Source organism: Myotis myotis, unplaced genomic scaffold, assembly GCF_014108235.1.
Source record: "Myotis myotis isolate mMyoMyo1 unplaced genomic scaffold, mMyoMyo1.p scaffold_m19_p_6, whole genome shotgun sequence".
In the NCBI taxonomy this organism is placed as follows: domain Eukaryota; kingdom Metazoa; phylum Chordata; class Mammalia; order Chiroptera; family Vespertilionidae; genus Myotis; species Myotis myotis.
In genome coordinates this window covers 12864842-12884863 of record NW_023416368.1, presented here as the reverse complement: position 1 = coordinate 12884863, position 20022 = coordinate 12864842, and the positions used below count along the sequence as shown (strand labels likewise).

At 36.1% G+C, this 20022-nt stretch overlaps 1 protein-coding gene across 2 annotated transcripts in view; it reads left to right on the top strand.

Annotated features, from left to right (window-relative positions):
* The window catches only part of GABRA1 (gamma-aminobutyric acid type A receptor subunit alpha1), a 50083-nt gene extending 31628 nt beyond the window's left edge, over positions 1-18455 (top strand). For both annotated transcript variants that reach the window (XM_036315498.1, XM_036315499.1), the window contains exons 8-10: positions 6423-6575; positions 11100-11302; positions 16095-18455. In XM_036315498.1, the coding sequence (XP_036171391.1) occupies positions 6423-6575; positions 11100-11302; positions 16095-16406 (668 nt within the window). In that variant the 3' untranslated portion in view covers positions 16407-18455. The remainder of the gene's footprint in view (positions 1-6422; positions 6576-11099; positions 11303-16094) is intronic.
* The last annotated feature ends 1567 nt before the right edge of the window (positions 18456-20022 follow it).

Sequence of the window (20022 nt, the reverse complement as noted above, 5' to 3'; positions counted from 1 at the left end):
GGTTAAATCCTTACTCATCTACCTTGCCAATTGTTTGTGGTCACCTCACAAGGTAGTTGGAAAGAAAAAATTACATCCATTAAAAATACGTATCACAGTTCCTGGCACATAAAAAGCTCTCAATGGGCCCTGGGTGGATAGCTAGGTGGTGAGAACATTGTCCCATTATGCCAAGGTTGTGGGTTTGATCCCAGGTCAGGGCACATACAAGAATCAGAAAATGAATGCATAAGTAGGTGGAATAATAGGTCGATTTTTCTCTCTCTCTAAAAATCAATAAATAATTTAAAAAACTCTTAGTAAATGTTAGGTATTAATGTCATCTAGTCCCCACTTACTGCCATGATTCAATGAATCTTGGTGAAATTATAGCAGTGATCATTGCACATGGGACATCAAAAAACAATTCATTCTACAAATCCATTTGTATCTCTAGCCAAGAATCTTCCTTAGCTAAATCCTATAGAAATATAATCACATTACTGATCACTCCATTTGGGAATTTAAAGTGGGTGACGTGCCACCCTTCTTAGAGTTATAACTACCTTACCAATGCAATACTCAGAAATCTATACTAATAAAGAGCTAATATGCTAATGGTCAATATGCTGTAACAGTAATGACCAGATTATTAGCATATTAGCTGGGGCATTGCTCTGGAGACTGGGCGGAAGCGGGGAGGCGCCTGGAGGAGGCGGGACCATCCTGTGCCTGGGAAGGCAGAGGTGAGACGCCATAGCGCCCCCCTCACCAGTCCTTCGCCACCCACCACTCGCACTCTGGGTGCCCCGCGGCCCACCTGCCAGGGGAAGGAGCACAGCGCAGCAGGTGGGAGGCTTCCACGCTCTCCTCCGTGCCATGACTGGGAGGAGCTGCCGCACTGCTCAGGAGAAGGGGCAGAAGTGGGGAGGCGCCCAGAGAAGGCGGGACCAGCCCCAGGCAACTCCAGGGACTGAGGGTGGGGCATGAAGCAGCCAGAGAAGACCTGAGGGTTTGGGGGCTGGGCCAGGCGCCCTGGAGCTCTGTGTGGACAGGTTCCCATGTCAAGGCAGGGCTGCAGGTGGATGGGCGGCGCTGAGCAATTTCAAATCGCGTGCTGGGCTCCTAGTAGATCAAATAATAATAAATAACTGGATCCAAAGTTTTAAACTTGTATCAAGAAATAAGATAAGAGTTTAATTATGCAAGTATACATTTTGTGACTAACTTAATTGTGATCCTAAGGGCATATAATTATAAATAAAATTTGGGTTCTAACAATTAGTAAAACTTACCTCCTCCAATCCCAATATTTTTAACTACGTTCAATTACTGAAAGCGTAGCAAGACTCAACAATTACTTTTATGGATGTTTTTAAAATTTTAAATTAATTTCTTCATTTTGATTTGTAATTTCTAAAGAAAGACAACTTAGTAATAAGGAAGGGTGGGACTGGTTTTTTTTTTCTTCCTCAAACTTTTTTTCTTAGATTTCAGACTTTATATTGGGACCCTGATCATTCGAACATGTTTACGAAATAGGTCAATATTTCTTACTGTGATTATAGGATAATCCCTGCTTAACAGAATTTGTGTTTTGCTTACTTTAAAGTATCTATGGCTACTCTAAAAGCTCAAATATTTGTGTTTCTTGTTTTGAAAAATGGAGAAGGCTGTTTCTCAGCTTTACAAACATTAAAATTGCATGTAGAAGTAATTTCAAATTTAAAAAATAATGAATTAAAAAATGTATATAGCATAGTGGAGAGGTCTTAGGTTTTGTAGTGAGAATGAAGTGGACTGGATTTCTAGTCCTGTCCCTTAGAAGAAGCTTTGTGACTTTGTGAAAGTCATATATCCAATTATAAACTTTGATCTCGTCTAAGAATGGGGATTCTATAATTTTGCATTAAAGAGGAGATAATATAAAACATTGATTACAATGTTATATAATGAATGCTCAAAATGATATGTGGTATTTGTTGCTATAGTCCTAAAAATATCACAGAATGTGGAAAATACTGAAATTTTTTCTCCTCACATGTTATGTTGGAAAATATATTAAAATGAGTAGTGTTGACTTTTTAGAAATGGAATACTATTATAGGCTAGATATTGTGGCAGGCAATAGGGATTCGATGATAGACAAGGCAGAAATCTTGTCATGAAGTCTAAGGGAAGACAAAGACATACATTATAACTATCAAAATGAGTGGTGAGTGCCATGATTAACATTTTTGTGAGAGCAGGGACCACATCTGTTTTTTTGTGTCCCTAGCATTTACCATAGTAGCTGAAATATAGGAGGCAATAAGTAAATAAAAAGGAAATGAATCCAGCCTAGAATAATCAAGGAAGGATTACTGCAGGATTTGACTTTCATTTTGTTAATCTGTATTAGTTGGGAGCCAAATAATCACTCTTCTAGAGTCATTTAGAATAATAGACATAAAACTTCTCCGCAAGAAACTCCCCATCTATTATCATTAGAATGGAAGATGGAGGATGTCAGGGAAATAGTATTTCAAGTGCAGCAGCAAACATGCAATAGAAGTATATACAAGCCACAGACATTACTCAGCAGGAGTGCCTTCATTCTAGTCCCAGCACCAGTGACTGACTTGTCATGGTATCCCTTCTCTATGCCCCAGTTCTCATGTCTGCAAATTGATGTCTCAGTCTAATTAACCTGGAGACCACTTTCATCTCTGGCTTCCTAAGGATTCAGCCTAGCTCATTCTAGTTACTCAGAAAAGATGCACAGTCACAAAGAGGGGCAATAGTTGAGAGACAGTGGCTAACTCATCAACCCCAAGCTGTCTGGACCTCATATATTGGGTCTATTAAAGGTCATCATTCTGTGCTAGAGGGGCAAGTTTATCTGTATAAAATTGGAGCTTTTTCTTGTCATTCCATAATGAATATTGGTGGTGATGGTGAGGAGAATAATGATCAACTTCTCAAATGCAGGAGTCTAGTACAATGCACATATTCAACTCCACAACATGACACTCAAGTGTAGTTACACCTCCTCTGGGTCTATTTTGCACATCAAAAATCCACCTGGATGCCCTAGCCGGTTTGGCTCAATGGATAGAGCATCAGCCTGCAGACCAAAAGGTCCCAGGTTTGATTCTGGTCAAGGGCATGTACCTTGGTTGCAGGCTCCTCCCAGGCCCAGGCCCTGGTTGGGGCTCATGCAGGAGGCAACCAATCAATGTGTTTCTCTGACATCGATGTTTCTTTCTGTCTTCCCCTCTCTCTTCCACTCTCCCTTAAAATCAATGGAAAAAGATCCTGGGGTGAGGATTAACAACAAAAAAATCCACCTTGATAGACTCATGTGGGAAGAAACAAAGATCTTTTGTAAGGTCTGCAATCCTATATTTCACATCTCCTAGTGGAGACCTGAAAACATCAAGATAAATGACATTCGGTGCTATTACCTCCCCGGTTCTGCCAGAAGACTAGGAATGATGGCAGGAAAGAACACACATCTTGACAATGATTAAATAAAGAACATCTTTTTCCACCTTAAAATCTCTGTGGGGAGAGAATCAATTCAGATCATCTTGTAGAAGGTTAGAAGGTGTGGTTCCACTTGCCTGCAATCAACACTCATGTGGGAACAAACTCACACACACACTACCAGTGACCTCTTGTAGGTCAAAATACCCAATTCTGTATCACAGGAGCAAAATATATGAGGCTCAATCCAATCTCGGGTTTTTTAGAGGTGCAATCGCTTCCTTGGAGTCTGCCATCATATTTTAGGGAAGAAAATGAGTCAGAGACATTGTTTTAAATGCACTTACTCAACTGGCAGAGCAAAACCTTTAAAGGCACATAATTATCTTTCAAACCCAATACAATTATCTGTTATTCATTTATTCTCTTATTCCTTTATTTATTTTCTCATGTGCTGTGCTTAGTCCTGGAGAAGGACATATAGTTCCTATTCTCAAGAAGCTCATAGTTGAGTGATGGAGACATTATTATTATCCCCCACATTTACAGATGGGACATAATTGAGGCTCAGAGAGGCTTAACTATTTCTCTACAGCTAACGGCAGGGGATCTGAACCTGGGTAGTCTAGTTGCAAATTATGTGCTGTCAACCACATACTCCGGCACACCAGTAACAGGCAAGACAGGCATGTGTGGAGATGTAACAATGTGATGAAGCACAGAGTTTAAGAGTGTGGAATCCGAAGTTATACCATGAGGGTTTAAAGGCTGTTTTTATCTTATTAACTGTGTGACCTTTGGCAAGACCTTTCTCTATTTATCTTTTGTACTATTTGGAGATAATAAGAGATTGTACATCACTAGCTACTATGAGACTGAAATGAAAAAAAAATGCATGCAGACTGATTAGTAGAGTATCTGACATGTAAAACTTATATAATAAATGTTAGCTATTACTATTAATGATAGAGTTAGTCTAAGAGAGCTACCTGATGACATAAAGAAGAAGAGTTTTTTTCTGCTTTATGCATTGGAAAGGCAGTTTGGAATAGATGCCAGGCATTGCCCCTGTCCCACTCTACTATACCACAGTATGCTTCCTAAGTAATTATTTAAGGAGAATCCATGTAAAAATTATAAAAAGTGATTGAAGAACATACAGAGAAGTAAAATAATTAAATTGCAATTAGTCATAAGAATAACTTCATGGCCAGAGAGAATAAGAATGAAATAATATGTAATCCTTTTTTTAAAAACACATAATGGCTACAAAGTCTTCATACTTACCTAAGTCAACACACAGATTTGATCAAAGAAAATGTAGATTGGTTTTGCCGAACAGAAATGTCTTTTCTTCATGAATGACTATTGTTTATCCTTATAACAGATGACCAAGAGAAACTGTGGGGTCCTCTTTCCAGTTTCCTGTGGATGAGTTGATTTAAGGATGCATTGAGCTAGGGTTACACAGTCAAAATAAATGAGGAACTGAACTATCTTCCCTGACCGGGGAGCAACAACGGTGATTAACATTCATCAAAGGAACCTGAGGGCCACTCACACAGCCTAGTGCATGATATTCAGAGAAATAATTATAACCATAAAATGTGAAAATTAGGGGGTGAGGAAGGGAAACTTCTATAGTTACCTGGTCAACCTACTCATAGCTCAGATAACAAGATGGGTCCAAAAAGGCTAATTGGCCTAAAACTATAATCACCAACCACTCTGCCAATGATATTTTTAATATCTCATTCCTCTTAAAAAGGTAGTATTTTCAGAAAATACTAACTTTTGAATACTTGGAAGAAAAAATGATAGCTGTACATGGAATCAATGCTCACTACAATTTTGTTGAAAAGTGAATGGTTTATCTCTTGAGCTAGAGAGAATGCATTTCTAATCTTTTATCTTTACACTGTAAATCTTCAAGTGACTCCCACTGTTTAAAAAATACTCTCACTTCCATCATTTAATTTTATCCTCACAGCATCTTAGGAATAATGAAGTAAACACTATCATTTTAATTGACCAAATGAGAAAAAGTCAAAGAGGTTAAGCAAGGTATTTACCCTTCAAGTAACTAACAGTTGAGAAAGCAAAGAATGGAGGCCAGGTCTACACAAACACTCGATTCTGCTTTACAAAATTAAATCCCTGCTTCTATTTTTCTACTCCCCTTAATTTTGTATTGTAATGTAACAGAAATATTATCACATCTAACTTACAAGCTTCCCTCAGGGTTACATGATGTACAAGAATATTTGAATTACAATTCTTCTAGACTGTTGAGTTAGAGGAAAAGAATTTGATATGCTTAGTGCATAAACACTTAATATATAGACATATTGTTTTAATCCAATTTAGGAGACCATTTTTGTTGTTGTTTTTCCTTCCTTTTTAAATTATTACAACATGATTTTGATTTGGCTGCCTTCTTTTTTCCTTTTTCAAATATTTCATGCCAAAACCTAGATTTTGTTTAATTTAGGAAGATGATTTTAAAAGATCTGAAATTCTCCTATTCTAATTTTTTAGTAAGGAAGTTGTTTATAAAACAAATATAATGTCAAATAATTGCTCTTCAGAACACCAAAATCATATTCTTTGAAGAATTTTCCCAAAATGGCATACTGTGCACAACAAAAGATGATAATGAAGTATATGTAAAGACACATATCATTTTTCTGATATTATAAGAAAGATATGTCTTAGATGTATGTACCAGGATAAGGATGTAAGACTATAGGTGACATCCTTGGCATATCAATCTCATCCTCAGAGCCATTTTGTCATGTTATTAAAGTGTCTTTTTTTCTCTTTCCTGGATAAAGGCTTTCCTCTTCAGGAACTAGGTATCACCTGGAGAAAGGATGTGTCTAACCTCCAGGTCTTTGTTGCTGATGGAAAACCTCAGAAATTAACTTTTTTTCAAGGTCAAATTGTTCAAAGTTACTGTCTGTTTCACCCTCTAGGAGAATATGTTGTTATGACCACTCATTTCCACCTGAAAAGAAAGATTGGCTATTTTGTTATTCAAACATACCTGCCATGCATAATGACCGTCATTCTGTCCCAAGTCTCCTTCTGGCTCAACAGAGAGTCTGTACCAGCAAGGACCGTCTTTGGTAAGTAACAAGCAAAACATGCATGCAAGGGTTTGGAGGGCAAGTTATTTGGGTGATAGTGCAAATAGAATGAAAAAATAATTGTATGTTAAAATAAGAAGTTAGTACAATATAAACTGTTTATTAATTAAAAAGTATTGCCCTAAATAGCAAGCTGCTTCAGTGCATGTAAATCGATGGGATTAATAAACATTTGATCTGATATTTTGGGAGACCAACTGGAATGAAGCAGGCATAAAGTCATTCATACTAGATGAAAACACACACGCGTGCGCGCACACACATACACACATGCACAGAAACGTTAATATTTAAAGCCTACTTTCAGATTACATAATCATATACCTGTGTATTTTTTATAATGTAAAAAAATACCTGCAGAAGTATTTCTTTACATATATGAAAGCAGGGTTTCCTTACATAGGTAGAGAGCATTAATAACCGTATCATATGAGAGTACAGGAACACTTCATTTACCTATAAGTGCACTTCTGAAGTTACAAATATGCATTTTTTCTATCAAAATGCCCTAGATGCTTCAAGTTAAGGCAAGCTAATGGAAAACTGCTTAAAGGGTAATAACCTTTTACTAATAGGAAAAGTCATTCCCTAATTTATTATTTAAGAAATTTGCACTTCATAAAAAGTGTTATACTACCTTAATTATACTTTTTAGACTGATGTAAGCAAAATATTCCATAACCATGAACTTATTGATTCATTCCTTCACTCCTTCACTCAGTAATTTTTATTTGAAGTCTACTATGTGCTAGACATAGAATACAGCAGTGACCTTAACATAAACCACTCCCCTCATGAAGGTTATAACTTGGAGCTTAAAATTTGAATAATAATAGAATCATAATCATTATTTACTGGGTGTTTTTATTGCAGACTCTATTCTATGGAAAAAAAAATCCCTACACTATCTTATTTAACACTAAAAAGTAAAGCCTGTGTACTATTATTATCCTTGTGTTAGAAATAAGAAAGCTAAGAAACTGGAGATTAAGTCACCTGCTCAAGGTCAGAAGCTATGAGGTGAAGGAGTGTGGAGAAAGACACACACCCTTAGATCCCCAGTCTGTGCCCTTAATGACATGCTGTACCCCCACCAGTGGGATACCCTGTTGCAATGACAAGACATGGGATGGGGTTCTTGTGGGCAACATCATTTGTTTGTAAATAACAACCATATATTCATTGGTGAAAGGTGTGGGTACCAAGGTTCATTCCAGAAATATCAGCTAGGCACAATGCTATATTTAAGACCCTTAACTACAGAATAAAAGCCTTAAGAAGCTTAAAATCTAAATTGGGGATCATTCATATGCAAAGATCCTCCAATAATATGCAAGGTATGAGAAAGTCAGTTATCTCAGAAAAGAAGCAAGACTCTACTCCAAGTGCCCAGAAAAGACTATTCCCTTCTGAATGGTGCAAGGTGCTTCTAGGTTGGAAACCACCAAATCTTTGTTCTGCCAATAACCTAAGAACACAACTAAATCAAGATCCAGAAAGAGTCAGCTACCAAGCAAAGGCGATCACTCCAAACATTCCTTATCACCATTTGTCAATATTAACCAGCTTTGACACTACTTGTTAGAAATGAAGACACTAGCTTCTGTGTGCATATGTAATTTGAGCCCCTTTTTTCCCACAAGAATTTTTTTTAATTAGAACACATAAGATATTTCATTATATTTTATGTAGAATGAATCCAGCATTACAGTAAAAAATACGTTTTTTAATGTCATTTTCCCTTTACCCCAACATATCTGATCCTTCCAGTTTGGAAACTTTCTAAAACATTTTGGACTGTTTTATAAATGAAAAACTTTGCTTTTTTTAAAAAAAATACTTATCCATTTATTTTTAAAAACCTTGCTTTTAACACTTTCAACAACTCATGACTTTTTGCTGAACATAACTACCTATGTATAACCTTAGTTGTGGCAAGTATTTCTGTCTATCAAGTTTTATATTTCTAATGTTTCAAGTTCAATAAAATCATAAATACAATTTTCTAAGACCTTTAGCCTCTTAACATTTATTTAGTACACATGTTTCTATTCCTTTTTTGTCTGAACTCAGCATATTTCTCTGAGCTGTGTAAGATGCCTGAGAGGGTCATGGGTATTTAAAGAAATACAAGAATAAAAATAAAAAAAGTTGTAATTTATAACAACTAAAAGGCAACCCAGACTATATAACAAAGCTGAAGCCTGTTTTATGTCTTAAAATATCAATATCATATTTTTGACCTTCCATGCTCACATTTGGAGGAAATGTGGTCATGGAATTTTGCTGCCAGACAGAGTCAAGTTTTAATTTTAATCTGTTTTTCTAAGCTTCAGTTGCCAATAAAATGTGAATACAATTAATGTCAAATTATACTGTTTAAAAGATTAAGTGATAAAAATAAAATACGTAAATTGTCTGGCTTAGTACTTGGAACTTAAGAGATGCTCAAAACACTTTTGTTCTTTTCCCCTCCCCTATAGCAGGAATTATAAGAACACACACACACACACACACACACACACACACACACACACACACCTCTTTATGCTATTCTTCACTGCTTTTAATTTATGCATGCATTTGATTTAAGAACACCTACTCCTGAATTCCTTATGCTGCTTACATAAACCAAAACTCACAAAATTAAAGAAATGAATTCACTATAGCATGAATTTATCCAAAAGGACTGTATTTGTCAATAATGATAAGTAATTAATCTTGCCCTAAGTAAATATCAGGCTAAGTGCTAAACACTTTACTACTGTATTGTATTTAATAGTCACACATTCCTCTGAGTTAGACTTATTGAAATTAATTTGCAAAGAAATAATTATTTTTAAAGAATGAGGCAGAAGCTCTGAATTGTGAGGCAATTTTCCCAAGGTCACCCAGCAATTATAGAACTGAGATTTAAAACTGGGTTGCTCTGTTTCCTAGTTACTGGTATTTAAGTTACCTTGCTATTTTCTCAAGTTAATATCAACATGTACATTTGAGGGCTGTTTTCCAGCCAATATTCTTTAAACCATTTGTTGGTTAGGTAATATAGACAAGGCCCCAGAACTTTCTGTAACACCATCAAAGTTCAAAGTAATAACTATGACTTGATAAAAGTCTCAGTGTTCCTTCTTAATCCTATCACTTTCTAAAATAGTTGCCAAGATTATGTACCTTGACATTCATGGAAAACTAGGAAATACTGGATGGTTTAAAGCAGTTCACAAAAATTAGCCACCCCCATCTCTGTAGTCCTACCAATTCTCTGAAAAGTCATCAAATGGGGGGAATTATAGGTATTAATTTTAGACCCATTGGAAGATAGCATCTTCTATGGCAATAATTTATTTACATCTTTAAAATGTTTGTACATATTACTACATTTTATCCTCAAATAATCTTGTGAATGATTGTGTGGAAATTTTCCTCTCAGAACTTCAACGATGATATAGACAGTCAAGGAATGAAGTTTCAGTCATGCCTCCACAGACATGAAGACTGAGGTCCCTAGGAGTTAATTCACTTACTCAGGTCATGGAGCTAAGTGGTCAGGTTGAGAGTAGTCATTGGAACAGGTCATGATTTTTCCACATCATGCAGCCTGAGTCATCCTTACTGGATTATGTGAATTTTTAAATACTTCTCAAATGGTTTATACTGAACCTTGCAACAGACTAACTATACAGTGCGTTATATTTAGTAGGCTGGTAATATTAATTTGTTAAATGAACATTAATGGATATCATTATTCACATACCAACTCATATAATTATATAAATTAACTAAAAACAACTGACTTAAAGACGGCATTGGGGCAGCAGTAACAGGAAAGAAAAGATTGCGGACATTTAAATCTCAAAATGTGTTTACATTTTGGCTTTGCTCCTTCTGAAATGTATTACCTCAGGCAAGTTAATGCAACTTATTTCAGGAATTTCTTCAAAAGAGTGGCTACTTCAAAATCAGCACAAAAAATAGTATAAAAACAGAAGAGTTAATAATGTAACAAAGTATTATCTGAAGATAATTTAGGTATCTATCACTTATCAATCATCAATACACTGTTATCTTCTCGGTTTATAGATTTGGGGTACACAGGGAGAATACCAAACAGAGCTGAGGATTCAGAGCTTTCTTGTGGATCAGAGATAGTGATCTATGCTTTCTATTTCAAAGAGTTGGAGAAAGTGAGAGAATGTTATTTCCTTTTCTAACCAGGACATCACATTCAAGATGCCCATTTTAAAAAGTTCGCTATTTTATTAACAGCTCAACAGCAAAGTAGTTTATCCCTAGAAGAGATCCCCTTCAAATTGCCATTCCATCAACTGCAAACTACACTGGGATTAAATTAAAACTCATCCATTCCAGACCAAAATGTGATGAACAAGAAAACTTATACTCTGGGGTACTGTGGCTCTCCCTCTGTATAAGTAGCATGACATCCAGTGATGCCATTGTGTAGTAGCAATTGACAAATTCACTTAATTTCTTTCTTTACAGGAGTAACAACTGTGCTCACCATGACAACTTTGAGCATCAGTGCCAGGAATTCACTCCCTAAGGTGGCTTATGCAACTGCTATGGATTGGTTTATCGCAGTGTGCTATGCCTTTGTGTTCTCCGCTCTGATTGAATTCGCCACAGTAAACTATTTCACCAAGAGAGGTTATGCCTGGGATGGCAAAAGCGTGGTTCCAGAAAAGGTAAATGCATTAATATCCCCTGTGGTATAGCACTAATATGTCTTTTTAAACATATTAGATGGCATGTTTGGACTTGTGGAAATGGATGAAGAATGCAGAGAGTGGTTAATGAGGATTGCAATTCTTATATCATCAATGATTAAGTGCTATGATAATTTAATTCTTGTTAAAGAAAGTTGAATGGACAGATGTGCAGAGTAGATGCAGAAGATAAAGGAGACAAAAATTAATATTTCTACTCAAATATGCTTTTCTATTGCTTCAATTGATCTTAGAAGAGTTTTAACAAGCCTGACATTAGGAGCAAATAAACTTACACATAGCATTATACTTTTTATAACTTGAAAATCATAGGATTTTGGTTACTTTTTAAACCTAATCCCTTTGGTTATAAACATAATTACTATACTGCCTCAATTTAACTGTGTTTGAAAAATGCATTATTTCCAATTATCAGTGAAGCAAAGGGCAGGAAACATTTTCTCTTTCCAAAATAGAGGCTTGCTTTACGGGTCATAACACAGAGAAATCACAGAAAAATGTAGAAAACTATCAAGTCAAGAATATCACTCAGCCCTAGCCAGTTTGGCTCAGTGGATAGAACATTGGCCTGTAGACCAAACGGCTCCAGGTTCGATTCTGGTCAAGGGCATGTACCTTGGTTGCAGGCTCTTCCCTGGCCTGGGCCCTGGTTGGAGCTCGTGCAGAAAGGAACCAATTGATATGTTTCTCTCACATCAATGTTTCTCTCTATCTTTCCCCCTCTCTCTTCTACTCTCCATAAAAACCAATGGAAAAATACCCTGAGGTGAGGATTAACCAAAACAAAACAAAACAAAACAAAACAAAACAAAACAAAACAAAACAAAACAAAACAAAAATAAAAGAAAGAAAAGAAAGAAAGAAAAAGAGAGACAGAGAATATCACTCAGAACCTATTTGAGAGTGGATTTGAAAACAGAGAGGCTATTTCTACTTCTAATTTTTGAAGGAAAAAATATATCAAAATGCAAGTGAGTCTGGGGACAGTAGGAAGAAGGGCAAGTCAGAGACAGAGGCTGTAAGACCTCTAGAATAATCTAGGAGGATTCACTCTTCAGCAGTTTCCCCCGAATTCCACTCCATTGAATGCTATCTCCTTGTGATGGTTCCTGAAAATACAGCTCTATGATCAAATACAACTGAAAGAAAATATGCTGTTAAGGTAAAATTCTTTTAGATTTACCCCTCAGCAACAGATGAGTCAGTTCAACATCCCAGTGCGCTACATAAGTAAAAGCAAAAGGGTTCTGCCCAGGATGTACTATCATAGCCAAAGTGGACCAGAAGCAGGCCCTGAAAATCCAGCCTGCCTTGAAACCTTCTTGCCCAGTATAAACATTCTTTGAATTTGCAAACCAAGAACTTTGACTCAGGTTGAGTAGAGAGAAGAGACAAGATACAGGGACTGCATATGTCAGCTGGAGAGAGGGCCAAGAAGGTGGAGACAAAGTTAAGTCAAATATGTGCCTTTGTCATCCATGGCTCCCTTTGTCCTAGACCAGAAGGGCAGCCTGAAGGAGAGAGAGCCAACCCAGGAGACAGGTTATCCTAAAACACTGAGAATTGTAAGACATAGCCCAGAGACAGAGCTGTGAAACATTTTTAAATGTACATCTTAGAATTACTGACATATTCTACTGAAATTATTCAGGATGAGTGATATGCAAACATGGGTGACATACAGTGAAAGTGAGGTGCAAGCATTAGGAAAGTTGCTTTTCTAGCGTATTACTTTCTTTGCATGCTGTGAGAGGCCAACATCTTTCCGATTCTGGCTCCTAAGTATCAGCTGTTACTGACTAGTGGTTAGATGAATGGGAATTTTTATGGAGACCACGGAATTTTGGTTGAGGCATTGGTGAGCTCATAGTTCTGATTGTTATTTATCCCATTCTGACCCCTATATTAGTCTTTCAAGTGCTATGTCTCAAAGAAAATATTTTAATCTCTATCAATCTTTAGTCCATACTAGTGAGTATATATGTATGTACTGCAATACATCTATATGTAATAATACATCTACATTTACATCAATCATCCTCATTAAATAGACAATATTTTCTATAAGTTATTTATGCTTCTGTAAAAATCTTCCCGCAGGCTCTGACAGTTTGATTTGCTTATTCTAATCTAGGTCTCATCTTGACATTCAGAGATGAAGAAGAATATATTTTTTCTGATACTAGGTTAATGTTTCCAGGAGAGTTAAATTTCCAGCCCTTAACAAGGTGCAATTTAAAATTCAAAAGAACTTTCCCACAGGGTCATCACATTATCCAATGAGCATACAGCAGCCTGCTTATAACCCATCCTTCTATGGTTAATTGCTGGAAGAAATGCCAACTTCTTAAAGAACGTGGGGGAGCTCAATATTTTCAGAAATTAGTATTTCCTGATAAACCAAACAGTTATTTCTAAATATTCTATTCAACATGATGTTGCAAAAATGCAACAACAACACTTAATTTGAGAATTTTTAGTAGTGGAGTTATGATAAATTGAAGCAGGAAAAGATGACATCTCCATGAACTTTTTCTTTAGAAGATTATTTCTTTCAGTTTGCCTAATAGGATGTCTGTCACTCAACAAGTTTTGGTTACACAGGAACCCTTGGCCTCTCTTCAACACCAGAGTACATTATACATGTTATCTAAAGGGCATAACAAGCTGTTTAATGTATCTATAATATTAAAACTCTCATTTTTAAAGAAATGAACTCAACATAAGGTCAATTTGGCTCTTTAACGATGTTGAAATAAATCATAATCTCTTCCTGACCTGTAGTCATTTGGACTACATTCAGAGAGAATCACTTCCACTTAATTATGGAAATTTCTGTTCTTCCTCATAAAGCTTAAGCAACTCAGCCTTCACTGAAAAATGAGTGTATATTTGGAGAAAGTGGCCTTATTTTAATGGAGTAACACTGGAAAAAATCATAATATATTTGTTTTTAAGTCTCAAAATAGCTTAAGGATTTGGAGAGGAAAAAAAAAGTAGCATACAGGGCACATAGCTGGAAAATAAATTAATTTACCTGTTAAAATTCCTAACTATTGTGTCTAGTGAAAAGCATCAGGTCTTCTAGAAGTAATAATTTATTCTGATTGAATAATTTAAAAATAAAAATTATTCAGAGAGTACTGCATCTGGTGGTTCAAGTTTAGGTTCTCATCGATGGCTAAGTTTTTGCGACATCAATAACCAGGCTCAAATCTTGAGAAATCCTAATCAAAATATGAGACTGTGTCCAAGCCACTGCACTTTAAAAAAAAATGTTACTAGTAAATTACTGTACAAAAAAGAATGAAAACCATTCTTTTAGACTATCGCTGTCCAGCAGAAATATAAGTACGTTGCAAACATCAGCTGGATATGTACTTTGAAATTTTCTAGTAGCTTTATTTTTTAGGTATAAGCCAGTGGAATTAAGTTTAATAATATACTTTAGCCCATATATAAAAATATTATCTTTACAACATGGAAACTATACAAGATTATTGAGATAGATTTCATTCTTTCTTTCACACTAGGTCTTCAAAATACTATGTGATTTTATACTCTCAGCATGTATCTAATCAGACTAGCTACATTTTATTGCTCAGTAGCCACATGTGGCTATTGGCAATTGTATTGGGCCACTCAGCTATAGTCAAGGATCTACTCAATTTTTTGGCAATGTCTACATGACAGAAACCCTAAGAAATGCTGCACTTGTCAATTGTTGCATAGACGTCATTGATGAGCAACTAACATTGCACAAGAATTGAATTCTGGATATATTCTCAATAATTCTGCTTTATCATTTGCCCACCTGAAGCCTGGGGAGAAGGAGCAAGTAATACTAACTGGCTCAGCAACTTATTGCTGCAAAACAAACCACCTGGCAGTGGCAAGGTATAGATCCTAAAATAACAACCAAGCATTTGGGGCTGAGAACAGCCCGGGGGTAATCCCATTAGTCTAACCTGGGCTCACTCACAGGGTTGCAGTTAACTGCAGGCTCCACCAGGGCGAGAAGACCCACAGTGGCCTCTCTCACAGGTCTGGGGCCTGATGCTGGCTGTGTCTCTCACCTGGTCTCTGTCACTCAGTAGTCTGGTCCAGGCTTCTTCATGCGGCAGTGGCATGTTTGTAGAAGGTCAAGGCTGAGGTTGCAAAGCCTCTGGAAGTTAGGCTCCTACAGTGCAACAGCATCACTCTGTCCAAAGTCACAAGTCCATTCTAGACTCAACGGGTGCGGAAATAGAGCACGGCTCTTGACAGGAAAGTCTGGAAAATATTGTGTCAGCATTTTTCCAGCTTTACCAAGATATAATTAATTGACACATGTCATTGGGTAAGTTTAAGGTGTACAGTGGGATTGCTTTGATACATATAGATATTGTGAATTGATTACCACCGTAGCATTAGTTATCATCTCCACTCATTGTATAGTTACCATTTCATTCTGTAGTGAAAGCATTTAACATCTATTCTCTTAGTAACATTCAAATATATGATACAGTCTTATAAGCTATAATCACCATGCTGCACATTATATCTCCCAAATTGTCAATCTTATGACTGGATACGGGTATCTGCAATTTTAATTTACCTCAAAAATACAGTCATAAATTACAGTTCTTAGATTTTTAAATAAAGCACAGATTTAGGATCCAAAATGAAGGTCACTTTTACTCAGCAACTTATAAGCATGCTTATCTCACAGTTTACCGAACAAACTGTTTTTACTCTTTCTTTTTTATAGCCAAAGAAAGTGAAGGATCCTCTTATGAAGAAAAACAACACTTACGCTCCGACAGCAACCAGCTACACCCCTAACATGGCCAGGGGTGACCCTGGTTTAGCTACCATTGCTAAGAGCGCGACCATAGAACCAAAAGAAGCCAAACCAGAAGTCAAACCTCCAGAACCCAAGAAAACCTTTAACAGTGTCAGCAAAATTGACCGCCTGTCAAGAATAGCCTTCCCGCTGCTATTTGGAATCTTCAACTTGGTTTACTGGGCTACCTATTTAAACAGAGAGCCTCAGCTCAAAGCCCCCACCCCGCATAAGTAGGTCCTTTTATTCACATTCTGCTGTTCAGTCCTCTGCAACGGAAATTGCTTTCTGTTCTCAACGCGGTAATTCCCATCTGCTTTATTGCCTCTGTCTTAAAGAATTTGAGGGTTCCCTTATTTCCATAATTCCTACAAGAACACACCCCTGTCCAGCAGTGCAGAGCAGAGCAGAGAATACAGCTGAGAGACAGGATTCTGAGAGTGAGAACGAGAGAGCAAAAACAATCACAATGGAAGGAGACAGAACGAAAGGGAGAGGGAAGAAGGGGGACACAGTTCCCAAGATAGGAGGTAAAGTAGAAGAAAAATAAAACAACTATAACTCTAGATAATTTGTAGATATATATTTCCAAATATTCTAAACAAAGAAGATACTATATATGTCAAAAATATTTTTATGTGAAGGTGTTTAAAAGAAAAGAAAATTATAAATGTTTAATGAAGAAAATTTTCAAAGAATCTATATCTTTATTGCACAAACTATGGTATGCTTACATTTTTGTTTTGGTTTTTAAACCGATGGATAACTTCAATATTTTTGTTTCCAAAGCTAAGTTCCCCCATTCTTTCTCCTGTTATAAATGCCTAACATGCTATTTTGTTGCTAAGTGCTATTTTAAAATTCATAGAGGAGCAGTTCCTCCTTGTAGAGCACATTTTGTCCAAAGGAGAGAAATGTTCTACACAGGCTATTTTCACTATCACCTCCACTTTTATCTCTGGACTTGATGAAGAATCATTTTAACAAAAACATTAATACTCAATAACAGCCCCAAAATTTGAAAATTAAATAAAATAATTAAAAAATATTCCCTTTCTCATCATGCCTATTTACAGATAGCACATGTGTTCCATAAAACACTTCATTCCCTTTATAAAGATGTTTTAGAGGGGCAAAAATATTTTGCAAGCTCTAGAATTGTTGAATGTATTTTATATACCATACATTAAAAGCTTTAGATTGAAATTTATGACTAGTGAACAAAAATAGAATATATAAATTATCTATGTACATATACAGCATGAGATTGTACATTTTTTACTTTTTTTTTTAAGGTTGTGTTCTTAAAATAGTGTGTAAGACTCACCGCTCTTAGCTGTTAGAATGTTGTTAAGTGCTATGGAAATACCTTTAGAGCCTGCATTTAAGATTAGAACAGCTTGCAGGAATCAGGTGGAACTTCAAATATATGGGCATAAAGTTCATTTACGTAGAGAAAGCTTATAATTGCAAACTGCTGTCTGGCGTACAGTAGTAAATCAGTTGCTATCTGCTCCAGTACTGCCACAGTTCCCTAAATTACACTCTTGTAATACAGAAACAAAATGGAAAAGCATTAGTGAGAGCGAGAAAATCAACTGTATATTACCGCTATCTTTGCTGATATCAACTATTTCAATGTGCTGTACCATATGTAGCACCAACTATAAAAATTCATGAAAGAATGTACAGGAAATAGCTTTTATTGAGTAATGTTATTTCATTTATACTGTAGCAATATATTTGTAGGTATACTATGTAAGGGCTTTAACGACAAGAGGTCCATTAATACTCCCTATGAAAGTTCTAGGCGGTTTCATTACTTCCCAGATGTTTTAGAGATAAATATTTATGCAGAAGGTATTTTTGAAGTCTCCTTTTTGTCCGATAGGGTTTCAGATATATTTAAAATTAGCATCCAGAATCCACAGTTCATGGTCTAAGCAACACATTTAGGGTACCACAACATAAGCCTGTCAGCCGAATTGCCAAATGAGACAGTCGGGTCCATACCCAGGGTTGGAGCTATGTCTTTCTCAAAAAGCTGCTATCCAATGATGTAGGAAAATACACTGTGTTTTCCTAAACAAACTCTGGTTTTCTTTTTAAATGTGCTTTATTGTTTGATTTGGTCCTGCCGAAATTCCATGAGCTAGGCCAATAAAGGCTGAAGCAAGGGTGTTCATCCTCTGGTATCGTGTGTAGATATCATGTATAGAAAATAAAGTAAAATATGGCTCTAACTTCTATGTTACTGTTTATCTTGTTATTTTTCTGTGTCAATCTAATGTGTTTATTAAGAGTATTTTATCTTCCAGACTCGTCATGACTAACGTTTGGTCTGTAGTTTGCTCATTAGATGTGAATATTTCTTATTAGTCAGCTTCCTGCTATGCAATGATGGCATTTCTCTCATTTCTTAGTTTGTTAGTATATGTGGATAATATTCTATTGTATTAATTGATTACATAATTTATGGAAGACAAATAATTCTATGTAGCTTTTCTACAGTGCTTTGCTAAACCATGTAATACTAGGTAAGTCTTCCTTGAATATAAAGTTATGCTCTTAAAGAGGACAGTTCCTGTTTATTACCAGGAATGTTTTTAAAGATGACACTGAATGTTTATTGCACATTAGTGCAGTGAAGTGGCAATAAAACCTAAGATGAATTGAGGTTGTTTATCGCAGATGCATGTATTGCTTTACAGCGTTTAGCAAAAGCTCTTAATTTTATGTCATACTGTATTCTATTATAATAATAAAGCTAACATTATTAAATAACAAGATGGAATGCCTGACTGTTTTTTCATATTATCAACAGGACATGCTGTTTCCCTATTTTAAGACATTTTCAGGTAGGAGTACCTAAAAGTGCCAAGTGTTAGTAGGGTTCTAGGCTATATAGAGAAGGTTTTTGAAGATGTATCAGTAGTATAATCCCAAACTATCATTTAAAAAATATATAATTTTATCAATGCCAGAGAGGAAGGAAGAGGGGGAGAGAGACAGAACCATTGATGATGAGAGAGAATCATTGATTGGCTGTCTCCTGCACACCCCCCACTGGGGATTGAGCCCGCAACCCTAGCATTTGCCCTGATCTGGAATACAACCGTGACCTCTTCATTCATAGGTCCACACCCAACCACTGAGCCACACCGGCAGAGCTACCTATCATTTTTAATGAATCACTTTAAAAAAGAAAAATTATTAAACACTTGGTATCTGGTGTTACTAGTAGCACTTCAACTCAAATTGTATAAAACATACACAGAACAGCATAAAAAAATGCTTAAATGAGAGTAGAGTCTGGTCATATCTATTGTTAATACCGAAAATCTGTTATTGTTGTTTTTTAAATCTACTCTAAAGAGACTCTGGTTTAATTGTTTTTGGGGAGGAATCTGAGTATTGTAGTTTTATTTAAAAGCTCCCCAGGAGCTGTTACATTCCTTAATGTTTCTTTAACCACAAAGCCAGACGGAAGTACAGAATACTTATAATTACTTGAAAGACAATAGAAAAGTCATTTAAATGACAGGCATAAAATTGTACCTGGTTTCTACAGATAAGACCATGTGAGGCAAAATCTTTCTATTTCAATGATGGCCAGGGGAAAACAAAGTATATCGTACTTCTACAGATAAAGCATGCGTCTTCCTAAAAAGTTATTCATGACTTATTAGCAAAATTAATACTTTTAAGATCCTCCAACTCACTTGACTGATTCAACCAACATAAAACAGCCCATTATAAACTAACTAAACCATCACATTCATTGACTTCTTGGCTCTCCTAAAAATGAACCTAGTGAACGATGAATATGTTGGCTATCCAACTCCACCCATGC